The sequence below is a fragment of the Corapipo altera genome, unplaced genomic scaffold (genome assembly GCF_003945725.1).
Source record: "Corapipo altera isolate COAL_440 unplaced genomic scaffold, ASM394572v1 55, whole genome shotgun sequence".
Classification (NCBI taxonomy): domain Eukaryota; kingdom Metazoa; phylum Chordata; class Aves; order Passeriformes; family Pipridae; genus Corapipo; species Corapipo altera.
Genome location: NW_020884882.1, coordinates 5,835,161 through 5,855,380, shown reverse-complemented (window position 1 = coordinate 5,855,380; position 20,220 = coordinate 5,835,161). Strand labels below are relative to the sequence as shown.

The 20,220-nt window shown below is 49.5% G+C and overlaps 1 protein-coding gene and 2 long non-coding RNA genes across 4 annotated transcripts; 2 read left to right on the top strand and 1 right to left on the bottom strand.

Moving 5' to 3' along the window:
- Positions 1-243: 243 nt before the first annotated feature.
- Positions 244-8,463, bottom strand: RPN1 (ribophorin I). Of its 2 annotated transcripts, XM_027640847.1 has the most exons (11): positions 8,216-8,463; positions 7,351-7,415; positions 5,555-5,861; positions 4,836-5,045; positions 3,685-3,877; positions 3,261-3,360; positions 2,852-2,990; positions 2,567-2,686; positions 1,864-2,109; positions 634-847; positions 244-528 (listed from the first exon to the last, which is right to left on the bottom strand). In XM_027640847.1, the coding sequence occupies exons 1-10, from the start codon at positions 8,441-8,443 to the stop codon at positions 665-667; spliced, it is 1,791 nt and encodes a 596-aa protein (XP_027496648.1). In that variant the 5' UTR covers positions 8,444-8,463; the 3' UTR covers positions 244-528; positions 634-664. The 2 variants fall into 2 exon arrangements, with proteins under 2 accessions (XP_027496648.1, XP_027496647.1); XM_027640846.1 differs by having other exon boundaries at positions 244-847.
- A 109-nt stretch (positions 8,464-8,572) lies between these two features.
- LOC113946015 lies at positions 8,573-12,551 on the top strand. The gene is made up of 4 exons (XR_003527263.1): positions 8,573-9,795; positions 11,249-11,451; positions 12,221-12,347; positions 12,459-12,551. It is a non-coding gene; the product is annotated as an uncharacterized LOC113946015 (long non-coding RNA).
- A 995-nt stretch (positions 12,552-13,546) lies between these two features.
- On the top strand, positions 13,547-19,650 carry LOC113946014. Its single transcript, XR_003527262.1, has 3 exons — positions 13,547-13,898; positions 14,914-14,988; positions 18,689-19,650. It is a non-coding gene; the product is annotated as an uncharacterized LOC113946014 (long non-coding RNA).
- The last annotated feature ends 570 nt before the right edge of the window (positions 19,651-20,220 follow it).

Below are 20,220 nucleotides of genomic sequence, written 5' to 3'. Positions count from 1 at the left end.
GGTTTTCTCCTTGTAAGGGTGAAGGTGCATGTAAATCCCTAGGAAACAAGGGCTTGGCTTTCTCTCCTGCCTGGGCCAGAGCCTTGTGAGGTGGTAGAGCTCTGACCTCGAGGCACAGAGCTGACAAGAGGCAGGAGTGCTCAGGGCTGAACTCTGCTCTGCAGGGAACTGCACTGCCTGGCCACGGGAAGGACAGGGCCACCCAGCCTCTCTGCCCCCCCCAGCCCAGCACAACACGTACAGGCGAGGCAGTGGCGGTTTTATTTCAAAGTAGAACAAAGGTATCTTTTATTCTTTCCAGAGATTTGACATTCAGGTTTGCCATGAGCGTGTCTGTGCTCAGACTGGCTGGTTGTGTGCATTTACCCAGAGCACATCTATACAGGGAAAACCAAAAGCAGGAGACTGTTTCATAACCTGGCTGAGTCTCACCTCTGGTAAAGAAACCCTGTTACCCAGCCAAACAGCATGATGGCGTGGTCCCTTGCACAGCACGTGTTGCTGAGCAAACAGGCTTTATAGAAAAATCTAAAAACAAAACATACTTTCAGACATTCCACATCAACTTTTCCCCTAATTCTGCTGGGAAGGAGTTTCGGCTCAAAGTGTATGCACTCTCCTCTCCCTCCATACCTCTCCCCTCCACATGGTCGCTAAAGCAGAGCTACAGCGCGTCGAGGATGTTGTCGATTTTGGTGACCAGGTCCTGGCGCTTGTTGGAATGCATCTTCTCGTTCTCAATGTACGTGTCCTTCTTGAGCTTGCCCGCCACCAGCCGCTCGGCCTCCACCGACGACTTCAGGACGAGCTCCTTCACCTGGCCATCGAGCTTCTGAATCTCACTGACCTGACAGGGTGAGAAACGAGGGCAGTATTAGAGGAGACAAAAAACCATTCCTACAGTGAAGCTGGAATAGAAGAGGTGGTAAAACACGGAGCAAAAGATGAAGTCAGTGCTAAGTGGAAACATCTCTGATCCCTGAATATTGCCTCCCGAGCCATCACCTCTCCCTGGCATCACATTACGAGGAATCATTAATGCGTAGCTAAGCAGTGGAGAAAAAGGTGCTCAGAGGACCTGGGAGCTATATTGGCAGGAGACTGTTAAAAAAGAGTATTTAATGTCAGATTTTAAAGGCTTCAAACTAAATCGCAACTGACAGCTGGAAGATGTCCTTACAGTTAATGTTTGTGGTGTGTGAGTCTGCCATGACAGAGCTACTCTTTGAGTTAATAACAGATTAATTGAGGTGGCTGCTGATTAAATAGACCTCAGAGACTAAAGTGTCCTTCACTTGGGGTTAAGTGGCTGTTCCAGGTAAGTGTTGAAATATAGCGGAGGACAGAAAGGATAGTGGGTGTGTACTCACTGTGCCATGGCTTTTAACATGGTACAGTGAAATACTCCAAGGAGCATCATGTTACCAAAATTGTGTCAGCACCAAATTCAAATGTGCAAGAAAATAAGAGATGAGGGAGAAGATTTTGGTTTGACTGGTGTCAGTAATGAAGTCAGAACTGATACTGTGTTGATAGTTTCCATTTTTGCCTGTGTCACTGCCATGAGTTCAATGAGAAGCATCAGGATTGTTACAAAAGCATTAATGTGTAGTCATGCAGCTGGTTCATGGCCTACTTAAGAAATAGCACAAGCAGCTGTTTACCAGCAACACTTACAGGCCTGCATAACTGAGATTACTGCAAAAGTAACACTTTTCACACCCCCTGGCAGGGATCAAGCCATTTTCAGATTTAAAAAATCCCAGACTGGCTGCAGAAACTAAACCCCAAATTAAAACTCATGTAAAATACTCGACAGAGCCAAGAATAGGAGAGTTGACAAAATAAATTTGAATTTCTTACTTTATCACATAAGTCAGAGCCTTCTGTCTTCAGTTTAGACTGCAGAGAGGCTATTTCATTTGTCAGGGCCTTGTGCTCCATCTCCAAAGACTTTTTGCCACTGTTCAGGGTGGAGATGTCCCTTGATTGCTTGTATTTATTCACTGCTTCATCAAAGTGACGGTACAGCCCAAGCCTCTTGTTCACCAGAGTAAGCACCTGCTCTGTGATGCAGGCAACCTTCATCCGAGCTTCAGCAGCCGGATCCTGCAAGAGCACAGGAGGGAAGATCAAAGCAGTCATATCTTTGGCCTGCATCAAGCCATGCCTGCAATCTGCCACAGGACTATTACAGAAACTGTTCCCTTTGCAATTAAGTCAATTGACAGTAATTAAGTGAATGGTACAAGTTCAGCACTCAGCCCAGCCCAACAAATAGCTTAACAAATAATGAAAACACTGCAGAAGGAGAACTGCAGACATCCTACTTCTCAGGGAGATTACTTTTCATCCAGAAGGCAAAACAGTGATCAGCCTTAGGACATCAGTTCAAACCCTGCTGGAGTACCAATGTTCAGGTTCCATAAAAACAGGACTCCATTTAAGCATCTAATAAAACATCTGACTGGTGGGAACATTCAGTGAGAATTAATGGTATGAAAGACCTCCACCCGCCAGCTGAGGAAGCTACTAATGCTCCCACGGGGCTCTTCATCATACAGACCTTAGTGATGGAGAAATCCAGTCTCACGTAGACAATCACAGTGAAGAACAAGATGTAAAAGGCTCCAACCACCAAGAGAGGCTCCTGCAGCATCAGGATTTTGTTGAAGGTGTAGTGGACCTACAAGAGAAGTTCCAAGCACTGAGCAGTGACCGATGTTATTACAGGACGTAACTCCTTTCCTCAGGGAGCAGCAGAGCCAGACGTCCAGTCCAGCAAGTGTTTATTTTGGGAATCTAAGTGTTTTGTCCATGCCGCTGAATTTTTAGAAGGAACAACACTCACCACAATGTCCTGGATGTGCTGCTCCACCAGGTTGCTCTTGTGTGCCACAATAACGGGACGTCCAAAAGTGTCCAGGTATGTGTAGTGCAGCTCGTCTGAAGCACGATTGATTTCATAGGGGCTGTCCACATGGATATTCCTGGGGACAAAACCAGACAGTCCCATATGACTCTACACTGTTTGAGATGATGCAACCTAGGACTTGTCTGGCCAGCTGTGGCCTCTAGCACAAGTTCAAGTAGGCAGTCTCAGCAACGCTCTAAAAGGAAGCAAAGCTGTGTTCCAAGGTCTCCTCCACATGCACAGTCATGGTTTTGATTCACTGTCCTCAGGCCATTAGAGTGGGCTGGAAAATTGCCACCAACACAGCACTGTCTGCAGTAACAAGGCAGGAGTAAATGACACTTACTTGGCACCTTCTGGCAGGACAATCTTGACAGTCAGAGAGTCTGTAACTTGCTCATCAAACACATGGTCAACAAACCTCATCTTCAGGGCATACTGATCACCTAAGAGTGCAAACCAGAGGGTGGTTACAGATCCTCAGAGAACAAGGGACAACCCTGAAGCTCAGCTCCCAACAGAGGCGGGAGCAGAATTCGGATGGATTAATTGTGCAGCAGGGGGCACTAGCTCACCCAGGTATACTTTAACCAGATGTCTACAAAACCTGAAGGAAGCACAAAAAAGCTGGATTTGCATATTCTAGAAATAATAGCTAGCAACTGCTGTTGCTAAGGTGCAGCATACCCCGGCTTTCAATTCTTTTTGTACAGAAACCACCTTTAAACACAGACCAGAAGGTTTCCTATTCCCTGCCCCTTGCCACTCACCAAGATTGTAGAGGTATTCGTAGCTTGGCAGGTTATAGCCAATGATGTAATGGGTTTTCCAGCCCCCAAAAAGCGGGAATCGGGGACGGATCTCCATCTCCACAGAGTCATCCAGGACAAGGAGGTGGCTGGTGGAGATGTTCCCAATTTCATCTCTGTAATAGACATCCTGAGCAGCAGCTGGGAGAATGGTCTGTACAGAGAGAAGCAACAGTCAGTGCATTGGACAGGAGTTATTTCCAGTGAAATTGGCAAAACCAGTATTGGCTGTTAAGCCTTGAGAAACTGTGTTCCCTCATGAGACATGACAAAATGACCATTCAGTTGCACTGAGTGGTAAAACTGTGCTATTATAAGCAATCACAGAAGTGGCTCCCAGCACTAAAATCACTTGGCCTCCCAAATGAATGTGCTCTCTCCAGCCCAGTTTCAAACATCTCAGACAGCAAGGGATCTCATCATGCCCACCAGGACAGCAATTCCCTTTTCAATCCAGCCTGCTGCCCTAGCTCACTGGACTTGCTGGCTTTACAGTCAGCAAAATGAGATTTCTGTTTGGCTGCACCACCTTAGAGAATTACAACAATCAATCCTGGAGGGTTCAAGCAGAGAGAAAGGTTTTGGCTCAGATGAAAACACAATACTTTTCACATCTGGCTAGCTGAGTCACAGCTTTAACTCTTGTTGAGAGCTTTGTGAGCAAGGAATGAATGGCTGAGTTTCCAATTAATACTGTTCAACATGATGAGGATATGGCAGAGAAGGCAACGCTGAAAATAAGAGGGTGGGCATAGAATGAACGGTCCTTGCACAGCAGGAAACCAAAAGCAGAGTTGTCAGTACAAGGATAAGGAGTTTAGAGGGTCCCTGAGATTGGAGGGGTGGAAGTGTGGAGAAACACTACATGCCCTGCTATGAGTAGTCTGTGTGGCCAACAGATGCAATAAAACATATAACTTCCTAATGCTGCCTCTAGAAGCTATTCCTATCTAGCATGAGCCTTCTCTGAATATAGATCAGAGCTTTAATATCCCTTATGGCTGGGGTATGGCTACCAAAGAAAAGGCAAAGGATAACTTTTTTTTTTTTTCTCTGGGGATGTAAAAAGGGGGAAGCCACAGTTAAAAAAAATACAGGTTGAAAATGTCAACCTTAAAAGACTTGACAGAAGAGATCCCACTGTCTGGCTGTCTCTGGTAGTCATATCTGGAGAATGGCCCTTTCAGCACTGCTCCTGTGTGCTTTAAATCAACCGTCTCTTCAACCGCAATGTTGCCCCAGTGGGACACCTCGATGACTCGTGTCATGCTGGTGATGGTCAGGAAGGGACTGTTATTTTCGTAATGCACCTTCAGAGTGTCCTAACAAGGGAAAAAACAAGATAAACTATTAGACCTGAAGGAAGAAGCAAGGTCCCCTCACAATTATCCACTCCATGTGCCACAGAGACCCCTCCATGGCAGATGCTGCAGAGATGACTCTGACTGCACAGGAAGGTCTGAGACACCCAGCCCAGTTCACACTGGGTACCTGGGGGTACTCACAGGTTAAAACCTGCACATTTGGCTGTGTTAAAAAGGTGAGAGGGGCCAGAGATGCAGTGTTCCCCACTGCTGACACACCCCTGCCAGAGCCACTTAGATACCAGCTTGGTTTGTTCTGTGGACACCAAGCAGCAGTCAGCAATCCCATCTGTATAGGAGCACCTTGCTGGAGCATGTGTTCCTGGCCTACATGTGGTCTAACTCGGGCTTCACCTGCAATTCTTACACAAAGGCCTCTGCTTCCTTCTCTCCAGCCTCTCAGACACATCTCCCATGTCTGGAAGACGCTCTATGCAGAGCCACAACCCCTTGGCACAGACATTTACCTGGCTGTATGGAGGAATGTCCTTGAAGGGGCCATACTCAATCATGTCCTCAGTGCGGGAAGGGTTTCCCAGCTTGGTGTAACTCTCCACGTTCCTAGAGGCCAGTTTGACCCGAGTCGTTTGGGTCTTGGTGAAGTAGGGTGAGTAGAAATAGTGATTTCCTTCAAAGACCACAAACTGCTTCTCACTTTGGGTGATGTGGGTGGGGTAGGGCTGCAGGACGTGTGTGAAAACCATTTCAACAGAGACACGGATCTTGGCTCCCGGTGCCAAAGGAGATGGCAGCTTCACAGAAAAGAATTTTCCACTGGAAGGGAGAAGAACAGGTAAGTCATGTGAGATCTCCCCTGAGAGAACATTCAGATCAATCCCCTGTGGAAGGGAGCCCATGTATCACGTGTATCATGTGTGATTTGGGCCAGTATTTTACTTGCTCCTCAAAGATGTACAGATGTCTTGTCCCAGCACATGTGATTACTCTGGACTGGGGAGGCAGCACAGGGTGAACTGTGTCCAGGCACAGAGACAGTCTTTGCTTTGCAAAAGCACCTGGCTCCCATTTTGGAAGTGGAATGAATGGTGACACATTCCCTCCCTGATCCTGCATACTTCATTTATAAAGCATGCTTTTATTTTTTCGTTCTTCTCCAGATGACAGGAATTATCTGAATCAAAGGAAGCATGTGTATGTGTCCAGAAGACAATTCACAAACATCTCCAGCACCTGTTCCCACAAAGTCTGTTCATTCTCAGTTTTTTGCCCACCGGATCTAAAATTAAGGAATGGCCAGAAAATTAGCAAGGTTTTGGACTGAGGTTCTACAGAATGGATTTAGACTTCACCAAATCCATGAGGATCAGACTTCATGTCAATCCTGGCAGCCCAAGAGCGGGATCACATGAGGCATCCAGGCACATCAGAAACTATGATCCACCTTGACAACTCCATAGCTACTGCCCTCTTGAAACCCAGCTGCACTGTGCTTTTGAGCCACTTTACAGGCAGTCTTTACCTTTCAGCTCTCACAGCTCAGAAACCACCTTGCTGCCCAGTCTTGCATCATCTGCACAATATTCCAAGCTTGGCAGTGCAGATCCTCATACCAACAGTAGCATCCTCTCTCCCTGCAGCGGGCAACAGCCTGTGCTGGGCCATAGGACCCAGCACACTGCGATGCTCCCCACAGGGCAGACTGAGCGGTGCTCTGGGCACACAGCCACAGAGCACTTAAACTCCCTGTAATCACCACTGCCAACCCTCTGAGAGCTCAAAAGGGACCAAAGGGTAGGAGCATGACCACAGCTATAATGTTTCTCTCACCTAGTGTCCCTCAATAAAGGGCCAGGGCATTACTCAAGGCACTGAGTACAAGAGACTAAGCACAACTGAGCCCCCACAAAGGCAGCTGAGTTGCATTTGAGAGAGATTCACTTCCTCATAGGGTGCTCCCCTGACTAGCAGCCATGCATGACTGTGCTGGGCTCAGTGCAGAGATCTAAAATCTCTTAAACCTCATGTGTTATCTCCCAAGGAAAGAGCACCAGCAGGAGGGGAGTGACTTCTACTGGGGAGTCCTGAGCTGCAGGAACTGGATTTGGCTGCTTGTGTGAACCATGCTCCCTGCCTCTGTAACACCCCAGGATGCAGTCTGAGTACAGAATGGACCTTTTCAGGAAGAAAAGACTCTAGGGTTTCTAGGTATGTGGAACAGGGGTGGTATTTCTGCTTCACCACGGGGACAATTATGAAACCCTCATGCACAATCTAAGTACTGACCTTTAAAGGTGATACTCACCTTTTGCCCTTAACTTTAGTCTCTCTCACTTCCAAGGTGTTCTCCTCCTCTTCCTCACCCTTTACCTGCTCCAAAACAGATTGATCAGTGTGCTGCTGTTTAAAAGACTTAATATGTCCAGGGCAAACTCCATACAGTCCCTCTATGGAGCTTTTAGGAGTGATGCTCTCCAGAAAGTATAAGTTGAATATATAACTAATTTATTAAGAAAATTTAACAAAAAGCCCTTTCACAACGGTTTCACGAATACAAACTGCAGTGTGGTCAGTGAGCAAAAACAGATACTAGAGGTTTCTGGTAATTCTTGTTCCTCTCAGCCTGGTTCCCAAGCCTGCACAGTCACCATAACTTGGGCAAATGCGAATACTGGTCAAACGCTGTTGTGATTTCTCTTGTGTGTAGGGAACGAGCAGAGCACGGGAATGCGGCTTGACCAGTAGAGTTATACTACAGACCTCTGTATAGAGATACAGTGTATATACTGCAGACCACCGTATATAGCTCTATATGGTATACAGAAATACACACGCTGACGGTACTTGTGGAATTAGGAGAGCCCTGCTGCTCGTGGGTAAGCACTGGGCCCCCCCGGAGATGCCGGCCCTGCTCGTGCCATGCTGGCGCGACCCTCGCACCGCCGTGACGGCTCTGATCGCCCTCCCCATCGCCCCCCAGGCCGTGCCGCCTCCGCCGCCCCCCCCGCCACAGACACCCTCGCCTTCCCCCCGCGGTGTGCGGGATCCGGGAGCGGCGCTGCGGGGCCCGGCAGTGCCGACGTGTCCCTGCGGGCGCGGGGCCGGGCAGCGCCCGCGGCCCCACCGCGGCCCCCCTGGAGCAGCGCTCGGCCCCCGCTCGCCGCGCTCACCTGCACGCCCAGGTGGGCCAGGCGGGGCTCCAGCCCGGGCTCCAGCGCCAGCAGGAAGGAGGAGGCGGCCGCGCCGCCCGCCGCGTTGGCGAGGCTGAGCTCGGCCGAGACCTTGGCCAGGTGCGTGCTGAGGTCCAGAGAGCGCCGCGCCTCCTCCAGCAGCAGCTCGGCGCCGGCCCCGGCGGCCGCCAGGCAGAGGAGCAGGAGGCGGCACAGCAGCCCCGCCATGGCCGGCACACCGCGGGGAGGGCACAAGATGGCGGCGCCCGCGCTGTACGGGCAGGGCACAAGATGGCGGCGCCCAGTGGGAGGAGGAGGCTCGCGATGGCGGCGCCCAGCGGCGCTTGAGGCCCGTCCCCCCTCCCCGCCTTCTGCGGTGCCTGAGGAGAAGAGCTGGGCGCGCTTCTGTAGAGCCCCGGGGATGGCTTTGGCTTTTCACAGTCCCGGAGCTTCCCGGCACCCAGGCTCCGGCGGCGAGATCAGCGGTTTCCGCGGTACGCTAGGCCCGTACCCCTAATGAGCTCGCAGGCCTCGGGGCTGGTCAAGGACTTGCTGGGCCCCGCTGTGGTTTCCCACCTTTTTCCCTGAAAAGGAGCAAAAAATCAACGATAACAAATAATCTGAGATGCTCAGGACTTCCACGTGCTCCTCAGCCACCTCTCCAGCCACGGCCCGAAGCAACTCGTTGTCTCCCCATCTTTGGCAGCAGCCAGTTCCTAACAGGGCTCCGGCAGCAGCACCTTCAAGGGGCCAAAGGTGTAAATCCTGGTAGAAGCGCTCAGCATGGGATGGCACAGAGGGGCTGTCAGGTTGGGTGGCACGGGGATGGGCTTTGATGCTTTTATTACCCTGAGCCTCAAACTGGGACAGTTTGTCTCTCTGGCTTGGCACATGGGTTACTACTGCTCTGGCTGGTGAGGTTTAACACAAGTAGATTTTAAGCTGAGCCCAAATCCTCTGCTAAAAAGCACTGATAATTGACAGCTAGATGATGCCAGAGTAGAAGTGCTGCAGGCAACAAAAGCATGGTAACCAGCCCTGAACTGACTTAAAGAACAGCTGGAGAAAGGAAAATGTTAGTGGTTTAACACATGACCAGGGAAGGGGTGATTGACACTTTATTCCCAAACATCTAAAGCAGATAAAAGCGAGGAACGGATGTCGTCTGCCATGATTGCCGGAGCAGGGCTTTTGCCTCTGAGCCCTATGGGACAACAGACCTTTCATGTTTGCATAATGTGATCCAGGAGTTGACCTTTCTTTGAGATCCTAATATGAGTCACAGAGCAAATTCTCTGATTTGGCCTGAGATTGCCAAGTATCGGAAGGGGATTTCCTAAATTATGTGCTTGGATCTGGAGTCAAATAGCCACTTGGCAAAGGCTAAGTAAAATGGAGTGTCTCCTGGTGTGATATGTTCAAAACAGTGTAATTTCTTAACTGGCCTTCCCTTTCTCCCCTCAACACCTTCCCCCCCCCCGTTCCTATCATGGAAATTTTCTTGGCAAATGACTTCCATTTCCTTTTGATTTATTTAGGCACCAGCCCTGTGAATTTGGCAGCTGGCCTGGTACAAGCAGGTAGTTTTGTCACTGCGTTTTGGGTGACAGCAGTGCTATATTCCAGCAGCACAGCAGGACATGGCTGCACGGGTGGGTGTCCACCTCCTCAGCTAGGGAAGTGTTCCAGGTCCCTCTGCTCTCCAGGAAAAGCCTGTTTATCTTGGCACTCTTCTCCAAAGAGCCAGGCTTTGGGGCCCCAGAACTGAGTAGGCATGTTCAGAGGGAAACAACTGTGAAACATGAGGGGCTGAGTGAAACAGCCACCTCTAATTTAAGGCTGTCCAGTGGTGCAGCATCTGGGGACTCCCTCCAGTTGTCTAGCTTGGGTTTTCTGTGGAAAGTTCCTCTGCTAGAAACGGCTGTCACTGTCCTTCCTTCCATGTGTCACAGGGAATAAATGAACTCCAGTTGGCCTCTTTAATAACACATGCAGCTCAAGCTTTTATTTCCCTCTTTCCCTCAGGGCAATTTCTCCTAGCAAAAGGAGGGAAAGAAATAAATGCACATGTCCCTTGTGTCTGGAGATAACTGGGCTTCATTTATCACATCTTGGGCCAGAGGTTGCTCTCCTATGGGTTCATCCCAGAGGCTGGATTTGAGCCTGCTGGCGAATGCAAGTTTCAGCATCTGACCCATCTCAGACCCCAGCGAGCTCTGAACCAGGCTGTTGTACACTAACCCTGTGTTTGGATCCATTTCTTATTGTGATAATTGAGTCATGCTGAGCCTGCACAGCATCTGCTTCAAGACTTCAGCCCTACCACATAGGCTAAAATTATCTTTAGGTTGAAAAGCTGCTGCCTTTGGGCTTGTTCAAGGCTGAGCTTGGCTCTGCAGGCCCCTCTCGCCGCTGCCTTGTGAGCGGTGCCAGGGTGTTCATGCATGGGTTCATTCACAGCTGCCTGTGGCCCCTGGCTGGGTGTGCTGGTTGTGGTGGCTGGGACAGCTTGGAGACACCTTGCAGGGTGTGTTTGAGCAGGGACGGGCTGCTTCTGCAGGCGAGGAGCACTGTGGGACCCTCTGCTTCCTAATTGTCCCAGGCTGCAGCGTCTGTGTGCAGATCTGGCCACCCAGGCCTGCTGCCAAGCAACAGCAAGAGCCAGGAGCCCAGAGACGCTTATTTTTCTCTCTTTATGTGTTGTTGTTTTTTTTTTTAATTCCCTCATTGTGAGGAATGTCCCCCCCAGCAGTACTGCCCCAGAGAACTGTGGGTTGGGAAGCAGCATGAGAGAGGTTACCAGACCCTGCTGCCATCCAGTGTAATTCCCCAGCTCCCGGGGTGCTGTGGAGAGAGCCTGTTACCCTCAGGGCCACCGAGCAGTGGGAGGGGAACAGCCACAGTGAAGCCAGTGCCAGCCTAGCTGTCGGCCAGGGCTGAGGCACGAGAGTGGTCTAATAAATGCCTCTGGCAGGATCAGCCATGGACAGAACTGCACCCCAGGAAAAACCCTACGCTCCTCTGTTTTTACAGGGCTGATGCCAAACTCAGAGCTGTGTCATCTGTCAGAGCAATTTGTTCTCAGGAATGGAAGGAGAAGTTATTTTCCAGCAGGAGCGGGTTGGCTGTGGTCACAGGAGCACACTGAAGCCTGTAGCAGCAGGGAACAGGATTTATCCTGGTGTGATCCTCACACCAGCAGGGAGCTTGCATCAGGAATACACAGGGACCATGAGGTAATTGTGTTGCTCTCAGAGAACCTCGAGTCAGGGGCAGGAGATATTAAACAGGCCTGTGGATGTGTAGCAGAAGTCATCCTGGCAACGCCTTGCAGATTTTAACACACATCTCTCAGTGATCCTGGAAAACACACAAGCACGTGGCTCTCAGTCTTAATGACTGAGAAAAAAACTCCCTGTTTCAGATTCTGTTGGTGTTTCACTGGTGTTTCAGATTCTGTTTGTTTCTGTCCATGTGAAATCGAACAGCCTTCTGGCTGCCAGTGGGAAGCAGAGGGCACTTCTCTGTATTCAGTCCCAAGTGAGGTGTTGCAGTTGCCAGCCATGAGAGCACAGAGAGAACACCGCAGAGTTTGCTTAGCCTTGCTAAGGCACTTGAAAAGCAGCTGGGGAAAGAGAGAAAAGAGAGTCTTCCATTTTCATTATTTTTACAACCACATTTTTTAGCTAGTCAGCATAACTCACACTGAGCCTCTGCCAAGCAAAATACAGTTATTCTTGTTTGGGGTTTGCCTGTGATTTCCATGGGAGTGGTGGGCCTGGAGGGGGCTGGCTGGGGTTTGACTCCTGTGATTTGGTCGGCTGCACTGGAAATGTGTCCTGCCTTCACAGAGACAGTGGTGATGGGGCACAGTCTGCTCAGGGGCTTTTTTTTCCAAGTTACTTTAGGTATCTGCAGTTAACACCCTCACCCTTACAGTGCTCACCTTTCTTTAAAATAATGTCTTACTACTTTTAAAAAAATCTGTTTTCCTCTCCATGTTAGATGACAAGACCCAGAAAAACTAGTGAAGAAAACTCTCTCTGTGCACAGCAATTGTACAAAGCATTGGGAAGCACACAGAGAAAACCTGCTGGAAGAAAATGGCACAGTATCTGAGTTTTGTAAGGAGGTGAGATCACTGTGTGACGAGTGTTGTTGCAATAAGGAAGAAAAAATTCAAGCAAAAAGGAAGCTTCATCACTTTAAAAATTACTTTTAACTTTGTTTTAAAACTTCCTAGAAATGTAACTGAAATAGCCATAGGCTGGAAGTGACTGGCTGCAAATGGAAAAAATCTGCTACACATGTCCAGCTGAAACGCAGAGCCTGAGCACGTGGTCCACTCGAGGGGACTCACTTTGGGCTGGAGTGGGTCTGGATTTTGTCACAGGATCAGGGCTCGTTTTGGATAGAGGGAAAAGTGCTGGTTTAACTATATTAAAAAATGAGCGTGTAATCAGGGCTGCCACTCAAGTATTTCCTGGTGCAGACAGGACCTGAGTGCAACACCCCCTTCAAACCAACTCTGGATTGGCCTGTTCACATCATCCAGCAGCTTGAAAATGCCTTCAGTGGACCGTCAAACAGGAGGAGAGAGGAGGACGGGCTGCATGTCCTGGTTTGAAAAGACAAATGCTGCCCTTCATGGAGAACCAGGGGGCAGAGAAGCTGCTGGCTGTCCTTCCAGGCTCCAGAGGAGGTGGCCGGGGGTCGCAGCCATGGGCAGAGCGGGGACATGCTGGCTCTTGGGGCAGCAGCTGAATTGATCCTGGCACAGAACCACACCTCTCCATTTGCTCATCTTCCCCAGGGTCGGCGGCGATGGCAGAAAAACATCGGGACAAATGCAATGAAAGAGCCCGCACTGGAATCAAGGCAGGAGCACCTGAGTGGCTGGTGTTGAGCTCCCTGACCTGGACTGGCTGTGCCGGGCTCCTGGCGGGCAGTTGCAGGCAGCGGTGCCACTTCTGGGCGGGCGATGGAGCCGGTTGCAGCTCTGAGGGCTGACAAAAAGCCTCACCCTCATCCCCCGGCCACGTCCCCCCGGCCCTGTCCCCTCCCCGCCATGGCCCCGCGCCACCGCCAGGGGGCGCCCGGGGGCGCCGCGGGGGCGGGGCCGGCGGGGGCGGGGCGGAGCCGAGCCCCGCCCTGATCGCTGCGGCCGCACCTTGGTGACAACAATTAATCAATTAACGCCGGGCAGGGCCCCGCTCCCTCCCACAGGATCCTGGCAGAAGCCCCCGGTGAGGCGGCATCCCCGGGCCGCTTGTGATGGGCAACAGCCGCCCGGCCCTGCGTGGGTAACGGGCACCTCGCGCTGCAGGGATCTGCGGGTTTCAGTGTGGCATCCCGCTGTCATCGCCATCCCCCAGCCTGCCAGGCTCTGGGGCGTGCAGGGCCTCTCCTGGGGTCACTTCAGGAGGTGGTTTGTCCCCGGGTTGAAGAACGGGAGGTGAGGGAGTGTGCAGTGATGCAGTGCCCAGGTGCCAGAGGACTGCAGTGGGACTTAGTGCCCATCTCTCTATAAGTGCTATTGCATTTTTCCTTCTGACCCTTTTAAGGTCCTGTGGTGCCAGGACCCACCTGAGCACAGCACAGTCCCTGGGCCATGATCCTGTCCTTAGTGGTAGGACAGGATCCTACAACTGGATCCTGGCAAGGAATTGTCACTGGCCACAAGGTACAATAACTGAGTTGCATGAAGCAACTCCTCTTTCTCAGCTTCTTTTTGGAAAGGAAAGCACTTGCTGGTGTACCTACTTAGAAGCCTGTTGTTCTTGTAGAGTTTAAACGTGGATTTTAAAGCCTTAGTTTTGCAGGATCTGCCACAGCCAGCGGGAAGTTGAGGATCCCACTGACAGTAGCAAGAGGGGGTCATTTGCAGATTGACAGCTCTTTTGCTCCCTCCAGGAGCCCTGTGTTCAAGCAGTGCTTGCTGTGAGATAATGCAGATTTCTCACCAGGTTAGTAAATTTTGTAATCTGCTGGCAGAGGCTTCCCTGGGTGATGCTCTGTGAAGTGCCAGCTGGGATATACATTTCTCTTGCAAAGGCAGCCCTTGAGCCCCTGCCAGGCTGAATCAAAACCTCTGACCCAAGCCTGGCTTTTCATGGACCTCAGCGTGCATGTGTGTGGTGGTCAGCAGTGGCCTCTTCCCCAGAGACAATCTCATCATGCCCTGCCAGATGGCTGTTGGTGATTCCTTCCCATCACAGGTCTTTTGATGTGTGACCCAAAGAAAGGGAGCATTAACCCTCTGTGAACAGCGCTGGTCTGCAGCAGTGAATGCAATCACTTTCCTGATAAAAACACCAATGATCAAGCAAAAAAGAAATGTGAGGATCTTTTGATCATTTGTTATTGTTCCTTTCTCTGAAGGCCTCGGGCTTCTCACAAATAGCTTTCCTGCCTTCCTGCTAAGAAATACTTGATAAGATGTTTGCATTGGTTTTTGCTGAGCCAGCAGAAGCGATCCACTCCAACAGAAAGGATGGCAGCCAGTGCCTCAACCCCACACAGGTCACCCAGAAAGCAGATAAAAAAGACAGCCTTATTCTCCAGCAGGCCAGCCCCAGCTCTGATGTTGGGATGGCCCTGGTGTATGAAGCAATTTGGCAGGAGTGCAGGTTAGGCAGAGCAGATGTCCCTTAGGCTGGCATTGTGCTGGTGTAGATGGGATAATGCCTCTTTTGTAGCCTGACTGCTCGCAGACTGGCTGAGAACTTCACTGAAGGAGAGAAGCCCAAAGAGATCCTGCTTATCTAAACAAAGTAAGAGATGCTGATTTCTATTTGCCAGAAATTTGGGCACCTATATGGAGCCAGCCCTGAGTGCTGGAACAGAGTAACTGAAGCTGTAACACCCACCTACAAGCATTTCAGTTTAGGATCGTGCTTTGTGAGGCATACCTTCAATTTGGTGGCTCAGGGATTTGCAAACAGTGAGTCATAACTCCCCAGGGTCAGAAATGCAGCTGCTGAGACACCAGGCATTGAAAAGTGTTGTCCAAGATAAAAGCAAAGCAAACCTAACTGCCCACACACCCTTATCCTTCAAGGCTGAGTATCTTTGTCACCGTCTTTGAAAACATGCACTCAAAATTATACCAGCTTCTTGTGGTTGCCATTGATACGGGATTTACTTCTCCTTTTAGAGCAGACGAGGGGATTGCGAAAATCTGTCACTTGAAAGAGCTGAGGCAAATAGATCTGAAGCTAATATGCAGCACCCTGTGCTTGCAGAGGTGGCTGGCATTTGAGGAGGGAATTACACTGTAAGACATATCCATGTCCTTCCCACGGAGGGTCCCAGAGGAGCTCCTTGGGCCTCTGCAGGCAACCCCTGTCCCTTCAAATCCAGGATGGACTTGCAGGTCCTGGAGAGTGTGCTGCAGTGCAGCCAGTTTGGTTCCTACCCACGGAGTGCTGTCTTTGGGACACCTTTTGGCACTGACTCACTGCTAAGGAAGAAGCGACACACAAGTCACCTGTTCCACGATGTGTCCCACTCACAGTGGTCACGTGGCACCAGGCTCCTGTCCCATGACACATTCTGGGTACAGCAACAGCATGGCACGGCCACCTTTGCCACAGAACACCTGGATGCAGAGCTGACATGGCTGGTCCACCCCATCGCACAACACCCCATGCAGAGAGGAGCAGTGGCACCAGCTGGGGGTCCTGCAGTGTCCCAGGTACTGCCAGCCATCAGCCTGTCCTGCCTGTCCCCATGGCTTCAAAGCCATTTGTGTCATAAGTTGAGAGGTCTCAGGCTCACCAGACCTTCACTGTGAAGGCTTCAGTGCTTGGTAAGTAACAGCTTGCAGAGCCTGCTGCTTTGGTAACACACTGCTTTAACAAAACCTTGATCCCTGAAGGAAGGCCAGTTCTGCAAAGGCCTATGAAGTTCTGTGCTGGCTGTTCACCTCTCTCTGTACCTATTTTTATACCATTCCTATGGTTTAAAAAGCCTTTCAGAAATGTCCGTGTTTAGAGGGACACAGATCTGACAAAGTAACTGACTCACTCCAGCCTCAGGGAAGTTACTTCACTCCCTGGATCATCTTCTCCATTTGAGTAGGAGAACAATCATATGAAATTAGCCTGCATACCTCCAATGTGGCTGTAAAAAAACAATTAGCTGGTATTTAGAACCATCTGTAAAAGTGGGAAGGTGTTGATGTTGGGGAACCTCTGTAGCTGAGGAGGCTGGACAGCTGGAAGACCTGCAGGGGACTCAGGTGATTGTCGCTATTTTTGTGACAGCCTCATGGGATTACGGTTATAAAGAGGATGTGGGTGACTCTTTGCCCCGAGCCCAAGTGTTGGCCATTAGAACCTGTGGGCCATCCTTTTCCCTGTGACACTTGACCTTTCCAGGGTCTTTGGTTTCCACCAGTCAAGGCTCCAGATAACTACGGTGGCGTCAAATGGGTAAGAACAAAGCTATATGGTGCCCATCTTACACCATGACCATGGAGTTGATTCTCCCTGCCTGTCTTGCCAGGGTCAGCATGTACACTTGTCTAAGGATGTCCCCTGTGCTCAGCATGTTGTCCACAGTCTCTGTAGGAGGCTGACTCAAAGGCAGAGCAGAGGGAGAGAGCTGGCAGCTCACATCTCAGGGAGAGAGCTGGCAGCTGAGGGAAGGTGCTGGCATTGCCACCTCCCTGTATCAAAGCGATCACAGCTCTGCAGTGATCTTGTGGCTCTTGCTATTGAACAGGGGGAAGATGTCAAAAGAGTCCAAAGCCATTTTCTTTATGTGCTCATGTCTCCTGTGTCTGGTGTGAGGGAACATGGCACAATCAGGCTTTGCAGCACTGCAGGTTGGCCCCCACCCTCTCTGTGGGGCTCAGGCTTCAATGGCTGCATTTAGACCCTATATCAGTGCTTTATCTTTAAGATGTTCATCCTCCAACAGATGCATTTTATCAGTGAGCACAGATGCTGTTAATCCCTTGCACTATGTGCAATGTCCACCTCAGACTGGAGATCTGCCATGAGATAACGATTGCAATTGCTTCCTGTAGTTGGTATCTGGTGGCCAAGTCTTGTCCAGAGCTACCTTTTTGCTTTCATGTGTTGCTGCCTGGAAATCACTTGAGGATTGCAAAGGTGAAAGCATTCATAGATTACCAGAGCAGTATTTGTGCTATAGGCAGGGATTAGGGAACAGAGCAGGCAAAAGACTATGGCTGTATTCTTGCTGGTGGAAATGCATACATGGTCACGGCAATAGCAGATTTGTAATGAACAGAATGCCAGCAGAAGCAGGCATCTGCTTTAGACAATAAAGGATGACAAAGCTTGGTGTACCAAAGCAAGAACTTGCGTGTTTACTGCATTTTAGTTCCCTTTTATAATTTTAGCAAGCTAAATCATTATAATAATTTGAGGAAGCTGATATGGAAGGCCAAAGGTGATGAGGGAAAGCATTGCACATCCAGCTGAGAGAGGACAGCTACACACAGGGATCTCTGGACAGTCAGTTTTCTGACTGTGGGCTGGTGCCACACCTTTCTGGGCACAGAGACAAAGAAGGGTCCCAGGGTTGAGCACAGCAATGAGGAGGAGGGACTGCATCTGAAGAGCTGAAACATGCTGGACAAGTATCAGGGGAATGATAGCTCCCAAAGCTTTTAATGTCAGAGATGGCCAGAGGTGAGGTAACTGTGTGTCTGTAGAAGAGGGTGAATGCATTAAGCACCATAGGGAATGTCAGACGTTCACAGCTCATGTCAAGGATTTGTAGATGCTACAGCTAAAGTGATGTGATGTGCTGCCCTAGGCCTCTCTGCAGGCCCTTCCAAAATCAGCAACCAGCAGGTGTTTTTGTGCTGCTGTTCACTCCATCATCTCATGGACTGAGAAGGGAAAAGGAGGGGCCCTTTCAGTCCAAGGACAAAAGCAAAGAGGTGGTGTAAGACATATAATGTTTTATTGCCTCTAATTGGACCAGGAAGATTAGTAAATAGAGATTAGATGACACAAAGGGAAGAAAAAGCAGGAGACATTCTTACTTCCTGGTTTAGAGGAACGAGTCCATGAAATAGGTTGAGGTTTCTGCACTGGTAAATGTCTAAAGGCCTGTCACTACAGATCCATTCACCTGTGTGAAGGTCTTTCAAGGATAGAGAATGGATTTCTTCAGAGCAGTGTTAGTGATATGGAACGACTGGCACAGGGATTCAAATTGATCCATTTTTATGGGTTTGCATTTGAGTTTTGATATTTTCAAATAAGTGGTCAGATGGGAAACAGTTTCCTTGAAGGATAGTGAAAATCATTGTGCTGGGTGGCACCAAGCTCTGGTGTCCACAAGGCCACCTGTTTATGCAGGTGGGGAGGTGTGTGTGTGTGTGTGTCTGTCCCTTCAAGAGCCACAGCTCAGTACTTCCATTTGCCACTGTTACCACTGTTTTTCTACTTTCACTCTGCCACTGCGAATGTCGCTCTCATCCGTGCCAAGACATGAGCACCCAGCCTGGATAGCAGGGACCTCTCTGCTGACATTGATCCTCCTGACAGCCAGGATTCGTGTGTTCTTCAAGGCAGGTAGGATATTGCCTCATCAGCTTAAGAAAATGGTGCATTTCCACAGGGGATCAGAAAACAGCTGTTGGTGACGTCAAGAACAAGGGGCACAGGAACTTGGTGTGAGTTATCTTCTGCGTAACAAAGGTCTGTAATAGGTGGTGCCAGGATAGCTGTGCGGTAGAGCAGGAAATTTCACTCACAGCTTTTGTTTGCTTCTCATATTGTGTAAAAAAGAAAGGAAAAAAAGGGAAAGAGAGCTGAGGAACACCCTGTAATTTGCTATTAATTACTGCTCTTAACAACCCAGCATGTGGTTCTCCTGTTAAAGGGCAAGGGACTGGGACAATCTCAGCTGCTGATGTGCCCAGGGCCCAGTCCTGGGGCTGAGCTGAGAGGGTACTTTCCACCCCATCCAAAGAAACCATGTGTGTTTGGGAGGGTTTTCTCCATCATTTCACTAATCAAAGCTTTTCCTCTTTTGTCCACTCCATGTTTTAACTGGTACCAGGTTCTTCTACAGCATTTTGCATCTAATGGGACTAAAAGCACTAACAGACTAGATGTTACAAGTTCCCTTCTCTGGGGTCTGGAGCATCTCTCTGATGAGGAGGGACTGTGGGAGCTGGGCCTGTTTAGTCTGGAGAAGACAAGACTGAGAGGTGATCTCATTAATGCATATAAATTTCTCAAAAGTGAGTACCAAGAGAATGGTGCTGGACTCTTTTTGGTGGTGCACAGCAACAGGATGAGGAGCAATGGCCATAAACTACAACACAAGAAGTTACACCTCGACATGAGGAAGGATTTCTGTACACTGAGGGTGGCAGAGCACTGGAACAGCTGCCCAGGGAGGTCATGGGATCTCCCTCTCTGGAGACATTCTAAGCCCACCTGGACATGTCACCTGCTCCAGGTGACCCTGCCTTAGCAAGGGGGTTGGACTGGATGATCTCCAGAGGTCACTTCCAACCCTAATGATTCTGTGATTTTCTTTTTAGTGTTGCTATAAGTAGCTTTGGTCCTTTTATCTCTTTCATTAGCTTTAAAAATGCTTCTTTTTCCTTGGTTGCTCTCCTGAGTTCATGGGCTACCCAAACCACAACAGTCACAAGCTGGATGAATGCATGACAATATTCAAGTATTTGCTGAATAACAAACTCACTGTCAACAGAGTAGAAAATATGGATTTAACCTTGTACGCCATGGACTAAGGTCCAGAGAGTTTACACAGTCCCATTTTACTTGCCTGCACTATTGATCTGAATAATCAATCTGAATGTGTCTTCAATTGACATCTTTTTACTTTCAGCTTCTTTCCTGACAAATGCTGTTGCTACTACCCCACTCCAGAACACAGCTGAGATTAAATATATATATATATATTCTAAAATATAACCTCTTTATTTCTAATAGCCTTCACTGAAGACGCTTTTTCCCCATATACTAATTTAACCGCAAAGGCAG